This window comes from Balearica regulorum, chromosome 1, assembly GCF_011004875.1.
Source record: "Balearica regulorum gibbericeps isolate bBalReg1 chromosome 1, bBalReg1.pri, whole genome shotgun sequence".
Taxonomy (NCBI): Eukaryota; Metazoa; Chordata; class Aves; order Gruiformes; family Gruidae; genus Balearica; species Balearica regulorum.
In genome coordinates, this window is record NC_046184.1 from 218,452,632 (window position 1) to 218,472,479 (window position 19,848).

General features: G+C 62.6%; 1 protein-coding gene across 6 annotated transcripts; it reads left to right on the plus strand.

The window, feature by feature from the left end:
• Positions 1-58: 58 nt before the first annotated feature.
• On the plus strand, positions 59-19,297 carry PGAP2 (post-GPI attachment to proteins 2). Of its 6 annotated transcripts, none has more exons than XM_075742710.1 (6): positions 59-179; positions 2,317-2,491; positions 4,659-4,911; positions 8,592-8,698; positions 17,026-17,134; positions 17,433-19,297. In XM_075742710.1, the coding sequence occupies exons 2-6, from the start codon at positions 2,327-2,329 to the stop codon at positions 17,561-17,563; spliced, it is 765 nt and encodes a 254-aa protein (XP_075598825.1). In that variant the 5' UTR covers positions 59-179; positions 2,317-2,326; the 3' UTR covers positions 17,564-19,297. The 6 variants fall into 6 exon arrangements, with proteins under 6 accessions (XP_075598825.1, XP_075598824.1, XP_075598828.1 ...); XM_075742709.1 differs by lacking the exon at positions 59-179 and adding an exon at positions 241-370; XM_075742713.1 differs by lacking the exon at positions 59-179 and adding an exon at positions 241-370 and having other exon boundaries at positions 8,592-8,686.
• The last annotated feature ends 551 nt before the right edge of the window (positions 19,298-19,848 follow it).

Genomic DNA, 19,848 nt, shown 5'->3' on the forward strand with positions numbered 1-19,848 from the left:
CTAAGGCTTGCGGAAGGGTCCAGAATTCCGCACAGCAGCACCGCCCGACATCCGGGGCGTTGGAGGCGGGACTTTTCCCGACCGGTCCAATCCGAGATGACTTAAGACTCTTGCGTATTGCGGCGCAGAGGGCGGGGCCGAGAACCTTAAAGGGACCGTGAGGAGGCGCGGGCGCTGAGGTGGTGCGGTCGGTGGGGGGCGTGTCCCGGCCCGGCCCGGCCCGGCCCGGCCCGGCCCGCCGTGCTCCCCCTGGAGCCGCAAGGCCCCGGGCGGGGGAGCGGGGGCGGCCCTGGCCGCAGCGGCAGGAAGGGGCGGGCGGCGGGAGGCGGGGCCGGGCCGGGCCATGGAGCGGCGCGGAGGGGGCTGAGCGGTGCGGGGCTGAGGGGGCTGCGGGGGGGCGGTGGCGTGATGGGGGGGGGGGGCCCGGAGGGGTGCCCGGGGGGCGATCGCAGCACTGCGAGGTCCTGGGGGGTCTCTGTGGGGGATCTCTGTGGGGGATGTGGGGTGCCCGGGGGGGTCACGGTGCTGGGGGGTGTCCGGGGGGTCTGTGTGGGGGATGTGGGGTGCCCGGGGGGTGACAACGCCGTGAGATCCCCGGGGGGGTCCGTGGGGGATGTGGGGTGCCCGGGACGGGTCGCGGGGGGGGGGTCTCTAGGCGCTATGGGGTGCTGGGGGCAGGGCGGGCTGGGGGTCGTTCAGCGCCTGACACCAAAGATTTGGGGGTTTATTTGCCCAATTTGGGCAAGACCCCCGTGAGAGGGGGACGGGGGCTGATCGGGGACTCCCCTTTTGGGGATGGCTCCCCCATGTGCCCCCCCCCCCCAGGCGCTGGCCTTGCTCTGGGGAAGCGCGGCTGCCTCTGACAGCCCCGTCCTGGGGTCTCCTCGGGGCTGGGGGTCGGGGGGGGCAGCCCGGGGAGCTGAGCCTGGGGGCCGGGGGATCCCGCTCCACCCGCCCCCCTTGCTGCAGCCCCCAGCCCCAAAGGGCTCCGCAGAACCACGCTAGAGCTGCCCTTTGGCTTTTGCTTTCACCCTGCAAATAAATATTCCCCCCCACCGCAGCGGCACAGCCCAGGCGAAGGGGTGAGCTGTGTTTTCCGTAGCCCTGGGGTGCCGCAGCGCTGGTGGGGGTCCCTGCTCCGGGGGGGGGGGGGGGGGTGGCTGCGCTGCCCTGGGGCACCTGCCCAGACTCCTGCCCTCGCCGGTAACCAGCTTCTGCGGGATTATCTACAAATCGGATTTGTCCTGGAGCCCGAGCGGTGTGTGAGGTGAGGCAGGGAATCCCTGGCTGCTCACTTGGAGCAAAATGTCACAGCCCCTCGTTTGGGCTCGGTGGCCCTTGTCCCCAGGCAGGGGGGAGCCTGGGGGAGGTCAGGGCCAGGCCTGGCGGGAGGAGAGCTCAAAGGAAGGCTGTCACGATCGGGACTGATTTAACGTGGATTTGGCCACCCCGGCGGTCTGAGGGCAGCTGGGCTGCGGCCCAGGGCGCGTGGGAAGGGTAAAGGATGAGCTGCCGTGGCTGAGGCCAAGTCTGCAGCTGGCGAGTGTGGGGACTGAGCTGGTGGAGAGCCCTGAGCTGGAGACGGGCTCCTGGGCTCGATAAACTGCTTGTCCTGGCTTGCCCAACCTGATGAGTAACGGCTTTATCATTGTGCAAGGTGCAGGGCTTGCGAGGTCCTGATCCTGCAGCTGGAGTCTTGCCCGTAAAGGTGCTGAGTGCTCGGCTGGGACGGTGCTGGATGTGGGGCTGCGGAGTGAGGACGGTGCCGTGGGTGGTTGGGGATGCACTGGAGGAGCTGCAGCTCGTGGTAGCAGGCAGCACCGGCGGGCAGTACACAGCAGGGCAGCGTGCAGCGCCCTCGCTACGTCATCACTGTCCTGTGCGGCAGCTCTGAGCGCAGCCCGGGAACAGTCTGGATAGAGGTGCCCTGCCGAAAAGAGCTCACGTGCCTCTCCAGCCAGATGGGTCTCGTGGTCCAGAGCAGGGCGCAGCCCCAGTGCGTCCCGCTGCCCGCACGTCCCGCTGCCCGCACGTTCTGCTGCCTGCTCCTCCCCGCTGCGTGCGGCCCGCTGCTCTGACCCTGCTCGCTGATGTACATCTCGGGCTTCCTGCATGTCCAGCACGGTGCTTTTCGGCTGCCTGTCCTTGGTGCCGGCCGTAGGGCTGTGCGGCTGTTAACACGGGTGTGAGAGGCTGTCTCTGCCCCGGTTCCTCTGCCAGCCCTATGCGTGCATCCCTGCCCGGGGCAGTTTGGGGCTGGATGTTGCAGCAGGACAGAGGATCCTCGCAAACATTTGCTCATTTGTTTGTTTTCAGGTCCATCAAGATGTTACAGGTACCACTGCCCCTGGATCGAGATGGGATCTTATTCCGGCTCCGTTTTACCACGCTGGCCCTTGGGACTGTGTTTTGCCCACTCTTCGGTTTCCTTTTCTGTGTGATCTGGTCCCTGCTGTTCCATTTCCAGGAGACAACGGCGACCCACTGCGGGGTAAGCAACTCTCACCAGCAAAGCATCCTACAACGTCATGGCTGCTCGGCTGGGGCAGGTGGCGGGGTGGCAGGGGTCCTCTCTTCTTCTGGGCTTTCCCACCAGATGTCTTATGGATCCTGAACAAGCTACTTTATTTTATTGTGCTTGTGATGCCTCGGGACTGGCAACTGAGGTTTTGGCTTTTTAAAAGGGACCTAGGGAAGTACAGACTGATCAGGCTGATGTCTGTACCGAGCACGTTGGTGGGGATTATGATAAGCAATAAAACTAGGGAAGCTACAGATGTAATATACTGTCTTGTGAGGAGTTAGCCCAGGTTTTATAAAAGGAATTGCTGCCCCTCAGATCTACTGGAGCTCTTCAGAGGAGTCACAAGCACCTGCCTGGGGAGCTCAGGTCGAGAGGGACCGCCTGGATTTCCAGAAGGGATGAGATCGGGTTCCTCCCCGGGGCTTTCAAGCAGCCGCGGCACAAGCGTGGATAAGCAGCTGGTTGCGAGCTGGGAACAAAGGGCAGGAGTGGATGGTCAGTCTCACAGCAGCAGGAGAGGACCCCAGGGTTTTTTGGGGTCTGTGCTGTTCCTCGTGCCCACACACAGTGGGGTGACAGAGGCTGATGGTGATGCCGAGGTCCTGGAGCAGGGAGGGTGAGGCAGGCTGCCGAGGAGGGTGACGGAGTGATGAAATGCCAGGGCAGTTTGATTTGGAGAAGTAAGTGATGCACACACCCAGTGTCTGGTTCTGCCCTGTCCTCACGACACGGGGGCGTGGGGCAGGGCCTCAGGGGTGCCCAGAGGTGTCACACAGCTCCCGTTCCTGGCGTGGTGAGGTGAGGGCTCTTCAGCTGCACGTGGGAAGAGATGATGGGCTGAGGTCGTGGTTTAACCCCGGCCGGCAGCTCAACTCCACGCAGCCACTTGCTCACTCCCCCTCAGGGGGATGGGGGCCAGAATCAGAAGAGTGAAAGTGAGAAAACTCATGGGCTCGGATAAAGACAGTTTAATAGGTAAAGCAAAAGCTGCAGACGCAAGCAAAGCAAGGCAAGGAATTCATTTCCCACATCCCATGGGCAGGCAGGTGTTCAGCCATCCCCAGGACAGCAGGGCTCCATCACGCATAACGGTGACTTGGGAAGACAAACACCGTCACTTCCAACGTCCCCCCATTTCTCCTTCTTCCCCAGCTTTACATGCTGAGCATGACGTCATATGGTATGGAATATCCCTTTGGTCATTGGGGTCAGCTGTCCTGGCTGACAGCTCCTTGTGCATCCCCAGCTACTCGCTGGTGGGGTGAGGAGCAGAAAAGGCCTTGGCTCTGTGTAAGCACTGCTCAGCAGGAACAAAAACATCTTTATATTATCTACACTGTCTCCAGCACAAATCCAAAGCAGAGCCCCATACCAGCTACCCCTGCTCAAAACAGCTCACACGGAGAGGGCAGGCAGGGATCCACTGCTCCTCCTCTGCCCGTATGAGAAGCAGGGGACGTTGCGTGGAGGTGGCAGGTTCTGCCTGAGGAACCAGCTCCTCTCGGGTGCCTCGAGAGGAGCCGATCTGGGGAACGCCTCCGCAGGGCACTGGGGATGCACAGTTCTGCGTGGGCTCCGGGGGAGACTGAGCAGGATGGTGGAAGAGTGGGTTACACGGTGCATGGCAACTGTGGCTGGCTCAGGAGGTCCCCGAGCTGTGAAACTCTGGAGGTCGGGAGTTTATTCTGGGGCTGTGTTGGTGGTTTTCCTGCTTTTACGTTCCTTCCTGAACACTGTCTTTGCCTGCTGTTGCTATCTGTTCTTTCCATTAGAGTTGGGTTGACAAAACCGTGCGCCCTTCTCTCCTCTCTCCCCAACCCTGGGGGCAGAGAACATGTGGCGGACCACGACTGAGTAAAGGGAAGGCATAAAGGTCAAAAGTATAAAGCTAAGATAGCCGAGCAGGACCCTGAGCAGGGCGCCCAGTGCCTGGGGACTGTGCCAGCAGGGCTGGGGGCTGCGTGGTCCTGGGGGATGAGCCAGGGTTGCTGCCGCGTTACGTTCCCTAGCTTTTGAAATAGGAATAAACTTATTGAGAAAAAACCAAACAGTTTTAGCATCGTGGAGACCTGTAAGTGTGACAATATGACACACTCCCTATGCCTTTCCCCACGAGCTGCTGTCTCTCTCCCAGGTCCCCAACTACCTCCCCTCCATCAGCGCCGCTATCGGAGGCGAGACCCCCCAGCGTTACGTCTGGCGCCTCTGCATCGGCCTCCACTCGGCTCCCCGCTTCCTGGTGGCAATCGCCTACTGGAACCACTACCAGAGCTGTCACTGCTCGCACCCTCGCTACCTGCGCTTGTGCCACTTCAACCTGCTGCTCAACCTGCTCGAAAACTTCGCCCTCCTTATTCTGACCTACGTGTCCTCATCTGAAAACTATGGTAGGTGTCTCTTCCCGCGCTTCGCGCTGACCATCGTGCCCGTGGTCTTGCTTGCGGCTGCCGAGGCTTTGCAGAGCTCTGCTTCATGCCAGTGCTTTGGAAGTAGGCAGGTTGGAGGGAGAAAACAGTAAAAATAAAGAAGTTCTATTAAAATTAGTATTTCTAGAGGAAAGTTATGCGCATAATGTGCAAATAGCTGTCGTCTTCCCAAAAGTCTTGGTTGCTGATAATTAACTGAAACCATGGGCTGAATTTTGGTGTTGAGCCTAGGATCAGACTTTAGCGCTTGGTTCCCACTTGTGTGCTGAGGCCGCACTTAATGCGCCTCGCTGCAGCTGAGCAGAGGCAGGGTAGTGCTCGTGCCTGCGATCCGCTCTGCCTCCACTGTGGAGCTTCGGCTTTGGCTCTGGGCTGGCTTCCCGCCCGCGCTCTGTTCCAGCTGCGTTCAATACCCTCCTACAAAATCGTCTGGGTAAAATTCCTGTGTTGACCTGAAAACCAAATCAGGATGTTTCAGGTTAAATCAGTATGTGCAAAATACGGTCACGACAGGCTGGGCAACGTTCTTCTCCCGCATGGTCTCATCTGTAATGAATTTAAGTGCCAGTGGCGATACCCAGCGGCTGCTTAATCCTGAGATCTGGAGGAGGCACTGGGGGTTGACTTGCGAGGACTCAAATCCACGAGCCAGCGAGGTGGTGCTGTTGCAGTGGAAACAAACCCAATTCTGGGACTTGTCAGCAGGAGAGTCGTGTGTCAGCCGTCCCTGTGCTCTGAGGGTGATGATGATGGATATTGTGGCTGACCACATTGGAGGATGTAGTCACAAAGTCTCACAAAGAGAGGCGAAGAGGAAGAGAGGGTTTGGAGTGGTGCTGGGGAGGGGATGTTGACAGAAGAGGGTTTGTCTCCTCACAGCACAGATGATGAGGTGGGGCAGGGATGCGTCTGGTTTTGTGCTGAGAGTATCTCCCTCCTCGGGATGGGTGAGGAAAGCAAGCTCCTGAAAGGTGGAGGCAGTGGGGGTCGGGAAGGTTTGCGACTGCTTAGAGCAGCAAACTGGAAATGGGCTGTGGCTGCCGGAGCCCTCCAGGAAGGATGGGAATGCATCTGTGGGGTTGAGGGGTGCAGCCCCAGCGCGACACCAGGCTCCCTCCAGCCCGCTGCTGCCATCAGAGCCCAGTGTCGCACTGGAAGCATTAAGAAGAGTGGGTGCGTGGAGAAGACTGTGGCCAGCAGGTCGAGGGATGTTGTCCTCCCCCTCTGCTCTGCTCTGTCCTGGTGAGGCCACAGCTGGAGTTCTGTGTCCAGGTCTGGGCTCCCCAGTTCCAGACAGACAGGGAACTACTGGGGAGAGTCCAGGGGAGGGCTGCGAGGATGAGGAGGGGCCTGGAGCATCTCTGGTGTGAGGAAAGGCTGAGAGAGCTGGGGCTGGTTAGCCTGGGGAAGAGAAGCCTGAGAGGGGATCTGATCAACACTTGTCAATATCTAAAGGGTGGGTGTCAAGAGGAAGGGGCCAGACTCTTCTCAGTGGTGCCCAGCGACAGGACAAGGGGCAACGGGCACAAACTGGACCACGGGAAGTTCCACCTGACCGTGAGGAAAAACTTCTTCCCTCTGCGGGTGACCGAGCACTGGGACAGGCTGCCCAGAGAGGTTGTGGAGTCTTCTTCTCTGGAGAGATTCCAAACCCGCCTGGACGCCATCCTGTGCGACCTGCTCTGGGTGATCCTGCTCTGGCAGGGGGTTGGACTAGATGATCTCCAGAGGTCCCTGCCAGCCCCCACCAGTCCGTGGTTCTGTGGTTCTGTGAAGTGCAGAGCAGTGCAGGCGCTGCCCTGATTCCCTGTCAAAGCGGGTGTTTGGAGATGTTGCATCTTGCACACCAGAACGGCAGGCTGTGCGGGAAAACCAGCTAACAAGTGTGTGAGCCGCAGCACCCTTCGGGCTGGTGAGCCAGCTGACAGCTTTCTGCACACACGCCTGACTTTCCCACTCACAGATGCTTCTGTCTTTCGCGGTGCAGCAGTCATTGCCTTTCTGCTCCCCTGCTCATCGCTCAGGAGCCGTGCCCAGAGCAGTCTGTGCCGGTGCCTGTCACTGTCACATGGGCTGTTGGTCCGAGGCAGCTTCCCACCGTTTGGGTGCTCGCTGGCTTCCACTGGGTCTTCACCAGTAAATCAGATGGCTTCAGGGCTGCGGTGTCATGAACAGAGTCCCCGGACCTCCCCAGCCTTCAGGGTGAGGATGGAGATCCGCAGTGGAGCCCAGTGACCTGGAATGGCTGTATGTGAACCTCCAGCTGGTGGAGGTCCGTGGTCTAGGGGATGTTCCTGTCCAGCTCACCTCCTCATCTCCTGCCAGCACTCCCTGTCCCCCACAGCGAGTCACCCCGTCGTCACCTGCCTGCCTCTGCCGCTGTCCCCAGCTGCCCCGCCATGGCAGTGGACTGTAAACCAACCTGCGGTTCTCCAGCCCACCAGGACTGGGAGCATGCCCTTAGAAATTCAGATGCTCTTTTGGGTTCTGGATACCTCGAAGCGCATTGTCACCTGAATGGCTCTGCCTGAGCCTCCTTTTGCAGCTGACAGCTCTGCCCGGCTTGTGCAGAGCTTTGCAAGGAGGAGACTGAAGTGCGGTAGAGCGGCTGGGCAAAAGCCACACCGAGAGCTGAGGCTAACCCAGTTTTCTCAGATTCCTTATTACAGGCTAATCTCAGGTTTGTGGGGAAAGTTTCAGACCTTAGCTGCCCTGCTGAAATGAGAACGGGCTTGAGTTAATCTTCTCTGCAGGACATGGCTCACATCTTCTCCTCTAACAGCTGCCTTTACCATGTCTCCTCACATGGTTTCCCTTCCCCTGGCATTGAGAGGGGAAGCAGGGAAGATCCTTTCTTACGTTCAGGTGGTTGGGAATTCAGCCTGTGGTTCACTTCCTGGAGAAGAGGCTGGGAAACTCTTTTAAATAGAAGGACTCATTTGAAGATAACCACCTGAAGTTGCTCGGGCTTTGTGTGTGGTGCTGGGGTTTGGTGAGCTGCTCTGGCTCAGCGCTGCATTTCCAGCCTGACCCTAAATCTGTGCTAGTTCAGTGACACGTGAGGTGGCCTCCGTGCTGGTGATGAGGCTGATGACAACTGCTAATTGCCAGGTAGGTAATGCAGGATGCCAGAAGATGGCCCTTTCTGGATCTTGGACTGGCTCACTGCAAACCACCCCCTGTGCCTCAGTTTCCCCATCCCTAGAACAATAGTGGTGATGCTGAGCTGCTCTTGAGGTTTACAGCCGTGTGAAGCAGTGGAGGCTCTCAGACCAGGTGCCAGAGCACAGAAACACCCTCCTGGCACCTTTGGGATAAGTCTTCCAGTGACTCACACCCCCCTCCAGCCCCAGGCTTACAGGGGGCTGCATGGCACGCATGAGCAGCTTTGTCATTAAATCCCCCTTCCCCTCCTCTGCGTGGGCACCGGAGGTGCAAAGCCATGCTGTGCCTGTCGCCTGCAATGACCCTGGTCCCTGGACCACTGCTCGTGCTGGGGGCACAGCATCTCCCGGGTGCTGGGACTCCCAGCAGGATGGCATCCTGCAGAAAGCAGTCCTTCACCCTCCCAAAGCCTGCCCCACGCTCCCCTGTGCTCTTGGCTCAGATCTAACAGGAAACCTGTTGTCTTGTTGATTCAGCAATCCACGAAAATGCCTTCATCGTCTTTATCACGTCGGCTCTGGGCCACATGCTCCTGACGTGCATCCTCTGGAGAATGACTAAGAAACACACAGTAAGTCCCGAGGTACAGAAACTTTCCTTTCTTGTCTCCGTGCGGTGCTGGGTGCTGGGGAGGGGGCTCTCAGCCAGCGGTGGAGGGCTTTGGCTGTCGCTCGCTTGTGAAACAGCTGTAACCGGGTGCTAAAGAAGTTACCGCCACCAGCTGAAATGGGGAAACGTGGTCACCAAAATTCATGGTTTATCAAAACAAAGTGGGGAGGAATCTTTTAGTTTCCTATTTTCTGGTTTAAACTTAGACCTGACATTTGAAAACTGCCCCGTTAGTGTCCCCGAGGGTTGAGTGTGCTGACCCCTTCTCCTTGCCTGAGGATGCCTGCTTCTGAGCTGAAATCAGCTTCTTTGTGCTGGGAACCGGGAACCCGCTGGTCCTGCAAACTGGGCAGAGCTGCCGGCAGTGGGCAGCAGGCGTGTTACCCCTTTCCTCTGGGAATGGCTGCGCTGAGCAGGCTGGCTCTGGGGCTTGTTCTCTGTGAGGGGCTGGCAGGCTCAGGGGCTCGCCGGTCGTGCAACCGGTCAGGCGGAGGATCCAGCCAGGGGCTTCTGGCTCCATCGCCAGCATGCAGCTTTGGTGCCACCGTGCTGGGTTGTGGCGGGACTGCTAGACCGTGGGCACCAGCACAGCCATGGGCTGGCAGGGCAGGGCAGCACCTTCAGCTTTGAAACTCCGTACGTGAAAGCTGCTTCTGTGTGTGTGCCTCTTGTCCACGGCTTTGCCTGGCTCTATGGGCTCCCTGGACCTCTCTGTCTGTTTTTCCTCGGGGATGAGTCTCGCCCAGCTGATCCCCAGTCCAACCCTCGCAGTCCCCAGTACTAAATGGGGAAGGGTCCCCAGGGCTCCCTGAACTGTGTTGCCTCAGGAAGGTGATGGCTTTGCAAAACAGAGACCTTCAGGGGAAGGTGTCAGAGGTGCGTGCCCTTATCCCCGGGGCCGGGAAGCTGGTGAGGGCTGGGAGTGAGTCTCCGCGAAGGGACTGCACCTTTGCAGACTGTAGCATTGCAGCAAGCCCGTGAGTTTTGTCTGCAGCATGTTAGCAGCAGCGCCTGCTGTCAGCTCATGGGAGCAAAAAACCAGATGCTGCTGTGAGCTGGGCACGGTGGCTGTTGCCTGGGCTGAGCTCTGAGCTGGTGGTGGGTACACATCGTGGTGTATGACAGACTGCAGGCAGAGCTCTGGTGTGACACGTCCCTGACCCATCACGGCATCAGAGCTGGAGGATCGGGTCAGGGAGGTGAGCAGCCTGCCTCTAAACGTCTGGCTTTTCTCTGCTGGTAGTTTGTGTGGGTTTCTCCCAAGTTCATGTTAGGGAACACCATGAGCAAAGTTCCGCTGGCGATGTTTTGATCCGGTGCAGCCTGCCTGCAGGTTGCCCTCCCCTGCCATGTCACCCGCCACGGCTGGTTCCTTACCTGCTCCCAAGGAGCAGAGGAAAGCAGGCGGGAGGTGCTGGAGGTGCTGGCATGGCTGTCCAGAGCCCATCCCGTGTGTCTGCACATCCACAGCTGGTCCATGAAGCTGCTGTGGGATGGTGGCCTTGCTGGCGCTCTACTGGGGGAGCAGCCTGCACCTACGAAGCCCGTGGGCTCGGTGTCACTGGGTGCTGTCAGCTAGGCTCTCGTGCACCCGTTGCTGCTGGAGCAGCCTGCGCACCTCCTGCTCTGGTGCTGCTGGGCGGCTTGTTTTGGGCATGGGATGAGGGGCACAGCAAACCTGTCCCCCCCATCCTGCAGGACTCGCTCGGACTGGGGGCTGCTGCCAAGCTGCAGCATCTCCAGCCGTGTGCTGCAGCGGGCAAGGTGGCAGCTTGTCCCCGTTACCCTCTCCCCGCTGCTGCAGGGCTCAAGCTGTGCTGGGGCGCTCCTGTGTCCTGGTGCACTGCCCCAGGAGGAGCATTTCCCCACTCTGAGGACGTGTCGACCACGGCACATCCCTGGGTGGAAGTGCAGCAGGGCATGGGGATGCCCAGGCATGGTGCCACCGCCCGGCACAGCTTCCTCCTCCCGTCTTGGAAAGGCCCTGCTGATGGAGGGGAGCTACCTGCAGGGGTGCACGGTCCCCCCAAAGCTGGATGTCTTCCTGCAGAGAGAGGACCCCTTTGGGGCCAGCCCTGACCTGCAGCTGGGGCTCGTCTGCCCCTGCCAGGGCCTGCGGTGTCCCCGGCACCAGCTCCCTGCGGGGCTGCGTGTCGGCAGATGGAGCTGTCGCCCAGGGAGCGAGGGTGGCGGGTGACTTCTTCCGAAAAGGAAAGCGCTGTGTGATGGCAGGGCGGCTGTCAGACTGGATGTGTCTGTATGACGCGGGCCAAGGGCTCGACACGCCGCCGGGCGTGCAGCCATGGGCAACGTCTTTTGATAAGCGGGCAGTCCCCTTATCGTCACTCTGCTAATGTGAATTGTCGCTCCATCGGTGTCCTGTGATGTGCAAATTGGGCTCCTGCTGTGGATCGCTCCCACGGGGCCACGGATCCTCCGGGCCGGGCAGGATCTCCTGGGGCTTATCCCGCTGTTGGAGTTCCGCTTCCCGGGGCTCTGGGCTCCTGCACCACCGCTGGGTGCTTGGCTCGGCAGGGGAGGGGTGGCGGGGCCACATGAGGCCGCGGTGAGCACGGTGCCGCCGCCACATCCTCCTCGCTCCGAGCCGAGCCGTGTGGCTGGCGGGAACTGCCGCCTCAGCAGGAGCAACCAGGCAGCGTCTGCTGAGCTGGCCAAGCCGGAGGCTCGTGGGGCTGTTTAGTGATCTCCTCTTGCAGGTCACGGCATCTCGGGGCCGGATTCGGGTTCCCTTTGTGTCAGTTGTGGCAGCTTTTTGTTTGCCTTTGCTAACCCCAGCCCTGGAGCCGGCGGTGGCGGGAGGGGATGGGCGAGGGGGATGACTCTGGTCCCGTGGTGTCCCGTCCTTCCCTCCTCTTTAGCAGAGGGTACCGGAGCAGATGAAGCCACCGAGGGTCCCCTGAGGGATTCGGGTTCTCCGGGGCCGAACTTGGGACCGTTTATGGGACAAACCCCATGCGAGGAGCTGGAAAGCTGGACCAAGCCTTCCTCCTGCTCGGTCCGGAGGAGGGAGCAGGGGATCTGTGCGCAGCCCCCGTGGGGAGCCGGGCCGGCCTGGGGAGACAGGACGGGGCCACAGAGCCCTTCTCAGGCCCTGTGTCTGGCACCGCTGCCGGAGGGGGCAAAACTCCCCAGGTTTGCTGGAGTTGCCGGAGTTTCAGCACGTGAGTGACAGGAATTGGTCTTGCAAAAGCCTCTCGTTTGTCGGAGTTTGTGTTGCAACTGCCTTTCTGCAAGGGCAGGAAGGTGCTGAGGAACTTGTTTGTAATGGGGAAGTACAGACAGTTTCCAGTTGCAAGGTGGCAAATAGTGAGAGAAAGGAAAATAAAGCTCTGTAGGAGGGAAGAAAAGAGAAAGCAGGCTGAGAGGAGAAGGGGAAGGGGCAAAGCAGAGGAGAGCTCAGGGCAAAAAGGGAAATGGAGCCAGAGAGCCTCCCACTATGGACCGATCATAGCCGGCTAGAGGCAGCACACCCAGTCCTCGGTGCTTCGCCGTGGCTGGCATGGCATCGCCGTCCCTGGCTGGCGTCTCTGCGCTCACTCTCTGCTCCTGGCCGGCCGCGCACCCTTTAAACCCCTCCTTCCACAGCTGGCTCTGCCACAGCGAAGATGATGAGCAGCGCAGCAGAGCAGAGCAGTTTCACTTCTTGTTTGCAAACACGTTTCCCCCTGCCCCAGCGGCTGGTGTCACTAGCGGCTGCATTTTGGCCGGGACACACGCATGCACGCGTGCGGCAGGCTCCGGGCTGGCTGCTTCAGGCCCATCGGTGGAGCCAGGACCCGGGTCCTGCTGTGCTGCCGGTGCTGGGGCGAAGGCAGAGGTGCCGCTCGGGTGCAAACCCCCGCTGCCTGAGCATGGGGGGGGCTGACACCCTACTCGCTCTGCTGACGCTCCTGTCCCCCTCGGCACTGGTTAAGCCATTTCTGCTCGCGCTGCCGGAGCAGGACAGCTGAGCTGAGTTTCCAGCTGCTGCTGGAGCCGTGCGGAGGGGACCGCAATCGCGGCCGGTGAACACGCGTGGTTTCAGCCCTACTCCTCGGTAGCACCGTCGCCTAGCCAGCAGCCCGTGGGGGTGGTAGCGGTAGGTCACACAAGCCCTCTATAAATATCCCAGTGCTAAGCTCTAGGTGCTGGGGCAGTTTGTCTTTGGTTTCACCACAGGGGAGCAGAAAGGCTCGAGGGGGAGCTGGGACAGGAGTGCAGTGCGTAGCCTTGAGCAGACCCAGTGCTTGAGAGGTCTCAGGAGAGCACAGCTATTGCATTTTGAATGAATGCAGTTTGCCATCCCATTCCCTGTCCCCATCAGGAACTGGGCTGGGAACTCCGCAGGGTTCCTCTTCTTCCTCTCCAGAGGCAGGGGAAGAAGCAGGAGGCTCTGTGCCTCCTTGCTGGTGTTTCCTACCAGCACCCATCCTTCAGCCCTTGGAGCCTGGGTTTAGGGGGCTGGGGGCTCCCCGAGGGCAGGGGAAGGAGACACTTGGGTGCCTTCCGCAGGCTTGGAGCTGCATGGGGCAGCGTCCCGGGCTGTCCCCGCCGGCTGCGTTGGTACGGCCGGTCTCTTCTCCATCATCTGGCCTCCTGCTCCTGACTCACCTTTGTGTGCTCGGGGAATGTGCCTCAGCTCGAAGCCTGCGAGCTGCTGGACTAAATATAATTTGCCTGTGGTTTTCTGGGCCAGACACGCATCCAGCTATGGGCTGGCGGGGGGGGTGGGGAGTGAGGCTGGAGTAGCTTGAAGGGTGGCCCCAGTCCGTCTTGCCAGGAGGAAATTGCGAAGCCAGGGTTGGCAGCTGAGCATTGCCAGCTGCAGCTGCGCCAGCCCAGCAAGGGCCCGGGGGGGAGCCCGAAGCCGGCCGAGCTTGGAGCACCCTGTCCCTGGGTGGCGACTGCCTGCTGCCTGTGGCAGGCATGGGAGTGCCCCGGCGGCATCCCTCTGCCCCGGCCTTGCAGGGGAGCGGGTTCTGTACCGCATCACCCTGGGTTAGGCTTAGAGTCAGGGTCAGGCTTAGGGTGAGGGTTCTTCCTTTCTGGGGAAGGAGAGGTGTACCGCTCTCCCTCTGGGTTTGCCAGGCTGTAAAACCATCCTCCCCATCTCAGTGTGTGTCCTGAGCATTTCACGGTCACTCATCTCACATCCGTGGAATTTTCTTATCCCTCTTTTTCCTCACAGGGAGCTGGAGCGTGGAGGCTTCAGCCTCCTGCCGGGCTGCTTTGAGCTGCCATCTCCCCTCCAGGGCCCTAACCTGGGGTCTCCTGCCCGTGCGCTGCCCCTCGTCCTGCTGCAGGACCCCGAGGCTGTCCCGGTAGGAGCGGCCACCCCGGGGCTCGCAGCATGGCACCCTGACCCTGGGGGGTGGAGGGGTGCCCTCTGTGCTGCCCGCTGCTTCTCCCTGCACGGGACTCATGGGCTGGGCCAGCCTGAGCAGGGATCACAGAGGTGAGCGGATAATTAGGCGTTAATCCCTAATGCCAGGGCACCTCCGGCTCAGCCCAGTGCCCTGGGGGATTACGCCTGCTGGGTGCTGGCTGCCAGCAGCGGGTCCCCAGGGGTGCACAGGGGCTCTGGCAGGCAGCACACACCGTGACACACGCCCACGTTGCTGACTAGAGGTTTCTCAGCCGCCGCTGGCTTGAAGTCTGGCACCGTTTGCTGCTCCTCGGGGAAGGTCCCTGCAGCAGCGTGGGCAACGCGGGCAGGACGCAGGCAGGATGCCCAGCCGCAGCGGAGAGGGGCACGGGGACCGCGTGGGATGTGGGAGCTGGAGCATTACCCCCTGCCCTGATGCAGGAGGAGGAGGAGGCAGGAACCCGCCTGCCTGCGCTTCAGACAGCATGGCGGAAGCTCCAGTAGCTGCTGGTGCCCGATGGAGGTGAGCTGCCTGTCTGCTCGCCAGCGTGCACTGTGCCCACGGTCCCGCTCGTGGCTCAGACAGCGCCAGTCATTGTCACCACTTCCCACGGCCCGGCTTTGCTGGGGTCCCCCCCACAGCCCCTCGCGGTGCTCCCTGGGCACGTCCCGGGAGGTTCGCCTGCCTTCGGCTGCCGGCTCACTGGGAGCCCCTTGCGAGGAATCCAGGGGTGCCTTAAATCCACGGCAAGACGCGGGCTCGGGGGTCGTGCAGCGTGATGCAGTGCCGTGCCATGCAGTGAGGTGCTGTGTGATACGGTACAGTGGCGCGGTGCAGCACGGTGCGGCTCGGAGCATGCCGCAGTGCCGTGTGATGCAGTGCAGCGTCCCGTGGTGCAGCGCCACGAGGTGCGGCACGATGCGATGCAGTGCCACGCAGCACGGCGTGGTGCCGTATGACAGCGCAGTGCGGTGCCATATGACACGGCGCGATGCAGCGCTGTGCAGCGCGGCACGGTGCGATGCAGCGCAGGGGAGCACACCAGGTTGCTGCCGCTCACCTTGCTGCGACGAGCGGAGACTCTGCTGCCGCTTCGTAGTGCAACTGTTTCCGCTGCCGTGGGACCTCGATGAAAACAAGGGCTGTTTTGTGACCCGCTTTTCCGTTGTGAAACTTTACATAACGCCTCGGCCCTGGCAGCTCATTGTTATTTAACTCCCGGGTTGGCACAGCCGCTCACCCCACCCCGTGCCGCTGGCCCCGCACCCTCACGGTCGAGCACCAGTTGCCTCCTGCTTCCTGGTGGGCAGGCGGGCAGGGCTGCGGGCAGAGCTGCCTGCTCCTGCCTGCTCCTGCCTGCAGGAAGCCCTGCTCCAGAGGGTCCTGGGACCCGCTAGGGAGAGGGACCCTCATCAGCGTGGGGACCTGCCCGGGCCCCGCGGGGCGGAGATGGCGGCGTCCCCACGTCCCCAGATGGCAAAGATGACTGCGAGGCCGTCCTTCCTCTCTGGGTTTTCCTCCCTGTCGTGACCTGTTTGCGCTCGCAGGGTGGCTGGCTGAGCCTGCCGGCGCGCTTTCCGGGGAGTAATGGAAAGTGTGATGGGGCAATTTAAATTTTCCTTATTCTCAGCAGTCCCTGAAAATGGAGTTTTTGTCTCACGTGAAATATCAGACGAGGGGGAAATTCCCCTCCCACCCAGAAACGGGAATAACAGCTCGTGTCTGGGCCGTCCGTGGCATCCCCGGCCCCCTCGTTTGGCGCCGACCGCCTCCTCTCCAGCCCCCCGCCCCAGGGCTCGGCGTGTTGGCCGCCCTGCACTGCCATGGGGACGCCAGGGTCTCCCCTGCATCCTCCTCGGTGTCCGGCTGCGGTTTGGGGTTCCTCTGCCACGGGGGCTCCCTGCTCACCCCAGGGCTTTAGGTTTCTTTATCCACGATGCTCAGCGTGATGGGAGAAAGACAGGAGGGGGGCTGGAGCCGGTACCCGTGCAGCCCTGCAGCTCCCGGGGGGGTCACTGCACCCGCAGTCCCAGGCTGTGTGTGGCTGGGGGGCCGCTGGCAGCAGCGCCCTGTGCTCTGCTCCCGCCCATTGCGCTGTCAGAGGTGGTGCTGGGGGCAGGATGGGGCCCCTCCGGTGCCAGAGCGGCTTGTGCGATGTCTCGGGTGCAGCGCCCGCCCCAGCTGCCGCCCCTTCATGTGGTTTCCTCCTCCCCGGCACAGTTGCAAGCGAGGGTGTGCAGCGCCGGCTGCCACCGCCTGCACACGCCGGTGAATTCCCCGCGCCGGGGCGGTTGGGCAGCGCCTGAGGGAGCCAGGGCCACCTGCAGCCGCCCCGTCCGCAGCCAGAGGATCTATTGTCTGGTAGAGCCGTTGGCCTGTCGTCGGGGAGCTGTGAGGGCCCCGTGTGCCATGTGCATCCCAGCACCGCTGCGGGCGGCCAGATGCTCCTGCCTCCGGGGTCGCCCGCGTTTGCCGGGGGCCGCGTGGTTTGTTGGTGTCAGATGGTGCCGGAGGCCCCCACGGCTCCCATCGCCCCTCACTTGGCTGCGGCAGCGAGTCCCGGGTGGGATCTGGTGGCATGCTGCAGCCTGCCCTGGGGGCAGCAGCTCTGGTTATCTCCATGTAGGAGCGATTCCCCCGCGTGCCCCCAAGTCACAGCCCTGCCAAAGCAGCCGGTGCGGCCTGTGGTCCTTACCCAGGCGGCTGTGCCCAAGGAACCGGGGTGCAGAGGGGCTCCCGGTGCCTGCCCGTGCCCCTGGGGCTGCAGCGAGGCCAGGACAGAGCTTCCCTGGGGGCGGGGGTGACTGCTTCGGCATCTCCAGCGTCCGCAGGGTCGAGGGCTGAACCCCTCGCGGCCTTGTTGGGTGCCTGCTGTGCCGGGCGGGAGGGATGGGGCAGGCACTGGGGCTGTGACCCAGCTCTTGGCCTCTTCCAGGAGCGCAAGTCGTACAAGTGGAAGCAGCTGCTCTTCTTCTTCACCTTCATCACGTTCGCGTTTGCCGTGTGTGTCTACTTCCACCACAACTGGTACTGCGGCCCCGGAGGTAAGGAGGCTGGGGCAGGGCTGCCGTCCCCCTGCGGCTCGGCCGTGCCCGGGGGGGGATGCGCATGGGGAAGGGGCTGGGGGGGTGCCTTGTCTGCCAAATCTCGGCCAGGGGCCAGGAGAACTCCCCCAGGAGGGACGGCGCCTGACCGCCCTTCTCCTCCCGCCTGGGTTGAAGCAGGGATGAGCCCCACATGCCCCGTGCCCTGCCGCCCCGGGGAGGTGCCCCAGGAGATGCCCCGCCTCCTGGTGCGGATCTGGCTGCAGGTTCCCCTCACCTGCTGTGTTTCCTCCCCCAGTGTACACCATCTTCGCCTTCCTGGAGTACCTGGTTGTCCTCTCCAACATGGCCTTCCACATGACTGCCTTCTGGGACTTCGGCAACAAGGAGCTGGTGGTGAGCTCGCTGCTGGAGGACAAGCACTTCTAGCCTGCCTCGTGCCGCAGCATTCCACGTGCCGTCCTGGGGTCCCGGGCCCCGCATGTGTCTGTGCGTGGTCCCTGGCTGCGCCTGGAGCTCTCTTACAGGGCGCTGGGGGCTCTTGCTGGGGACCCTGGAGGTCGGTACCCCCTGCCCTGGCTCTCCCCCGGCTACCAGGATGGGCAGGAGGATGGGGCAGGGGGCAGGTACCTGCTGCCTCTTTCTTTGGAGGATGCTCCAGGCAGAGCAGAATTCTGCTCCCAGCACTGGGGTACAGGGGGGGCAGCCTTGTCCTGCCCCTGCTTTGCCTGGGGGTCTCACAGTTCCTCCTCCAGGCTGGGGGTCCTTGACCAAGGTCCTCAGGAAGGGCTGGTGGCCTTTCGGGCCTCAGGAGAAGGAGCACTTGCTGCCCCTGTGTGTCTCTGGTTGCACCCCCAAAGCAGAGCAGCCCGCAGCCTTGACTCCTTGGGAGGCCTTTGCCGTGGGGCAGGGGCCGGGGCAGAGCCAGGCCCACCCTGCGGCGCTGGGGCTGGGGCCAGGCTCCTCCTGAGCCCGGGCTGAGCACGGGAGCTGCGGCTGGGGGCTGGCCCTGGGCACGGCTCTCCCGTCCGGGGCTGGGGCAGGGTCCTGGCCCGTCCGTGCCTGTGCTGCCGGGAGGGGAGCATCTTTGAAGGTGCCGGCTCGTGCACAGACCTCACAGGAGCAAGGCAGGAGAGCAGGGGTGCACGGGGCATGGTAGATGCCAAGAGCATCCACTCTCCTGCTCTGCCTTTCCCAGAAGCCCCTCCAGCAAGCGAAGGTGCTCACGGGGGTGCTGCACCCCGGTTCCAGCCCACTTTGGGGGGGAAGGGCCAGGGGGCTGGTGCTGGAGGTCCCTGCTCTGATGTCCCCATGGCTTCCCCTGTGCCATAAGACTTGAGCTGGGAACTGCTGGGGTTCAGTGCTGCTGCTGCTGCCTCGGGAGGAGGGTGCTGGTGGTGACCCCCATCTATGGGCTCTGGCTGCCGGGGTGCAGGGGCTGGCATGGCAGCAGTGTGGGGGGCTGGCATGGCAGCAGTGCCATCAGGGTGGGAGCTGGGTGCTGGCAGCGTCCCCAGGCTCCTCCGCTCCTCCCGGTGCACAGCGCTGGTGGGAGGGGGCTGCTGCTGCTGTTGCTGCTCTGGCATAGAGGGGCCATGGCCATGGCCCCGGAGGGCTCGGCCACATCCTGCACAGGGAGGCACCGGGGAGCCGGTGCTGTGCTCGGAGAGGTCGCACAGGGCTCGCTCCTGGGGGCTCTCTGGGCAGGGGTTGCAGGCAGGGGTTGCAAGCAGCGGGAGACGGCTGAGCCTCTCAGCACCAGGAGCTCTCTTGAATTTGGGGAGCTCAGTGCTTGCCCGGGCTCACCCCGTGCCACACTCGGCTGCGAAGGACCAACATGGGTCCCTGCAACTGCCCCTCATGTGAACGCAGCCACCACCAGCGGTCCTCTGGGATGTCCCAGCCTCGTCCCTGCGCTGCCGGGGCTTGGGCAGAGCCTCCTCCAGCGGGAGCTGCGGCACCCTGGCCGGTGGCCCTGGCTGAGCCGGGGCCGGGCTGGCCTTGGAGCGGGTCCATCCGTGCGCGTGTCCATCTGTGAGTGTCCCCACCACGCCGCGCCGGGCTCCATCCATCCCCCCTGCCTGCATGTGTGTGGCGTGCTGCGCCCCAGCAGCGTCTGCGCCTTGGTTTGAGGTTGAAATAAAGCACTGAGTATTTTTGTGAGCTCTCGGCAAACTTGATGCCACTTCCACCCAGCCCGGCCAGGGCACGGCTCTGGCACGGCCGGCAGGTCCCATCCCTTCCCGGGACTCTGGGCCAGGCTGGGGTCTGGGCTGGGGTGCAGGATGCGGACCCCGGGTGCTGGGGTGTGGGCTCTGGATCCTGGGTGCTGGAGCTGGGGTGCAGGATGCAGTTCCCTGGGGCTGCAGTGCAGGACATAGACCCCGGGTGCTGGGGCTTGGGGGGGTGGGACACGAGCCCCGGGTGCTGGGGTGGGGGACGTGGACCCCGTGTGCTGGGAGCCGGCCAGGGAGCCGGGCTGGAGGTGCAGTGCTCCCGGGCTGAGTCCACCCCACAGCTGGTGGCTCCACTCCCCACCCAGCCCCGGGGGCCGCTGACTTGGCTGCGGAGACTGCGGAGGCTGCGGATGCTGTGGGGCCAGCGGGGCCGGAGGCCAGCGCAGCCTGGGGGAGCGGAGCCGGAGGCCAGGAGGGCCAGGGTGGGCATCGCTGGGGTACGGGGCAGGGTGCTGGGGCTGAGCAAGGGCAGGGGAG

Bases quoted from the DNA above. Each gene is read 5' to 3' on its own strand.
- PGAP2 (XM_075742710.1), top strand. From the start codon at position 2,327: ATGTTACAGGTACCACTGCCCCTGGATCGAGATGGGATCTTATTCCGG. The intron at 2,492-4,658 runs GTAAGCAACTCT...TCTCTCTCCCAG, and splicing joins CAACGGCGACCCACTGCGGG to GTCCCCAACTACCTCCCCTC. The intron at 4,912-8,591 runs GTAGGTGTCTCT...TTGTTGATTCAG, and splicing joins GTCCTCATCTGAAAACTATG to CAATCCACGAAAATGCCTTC.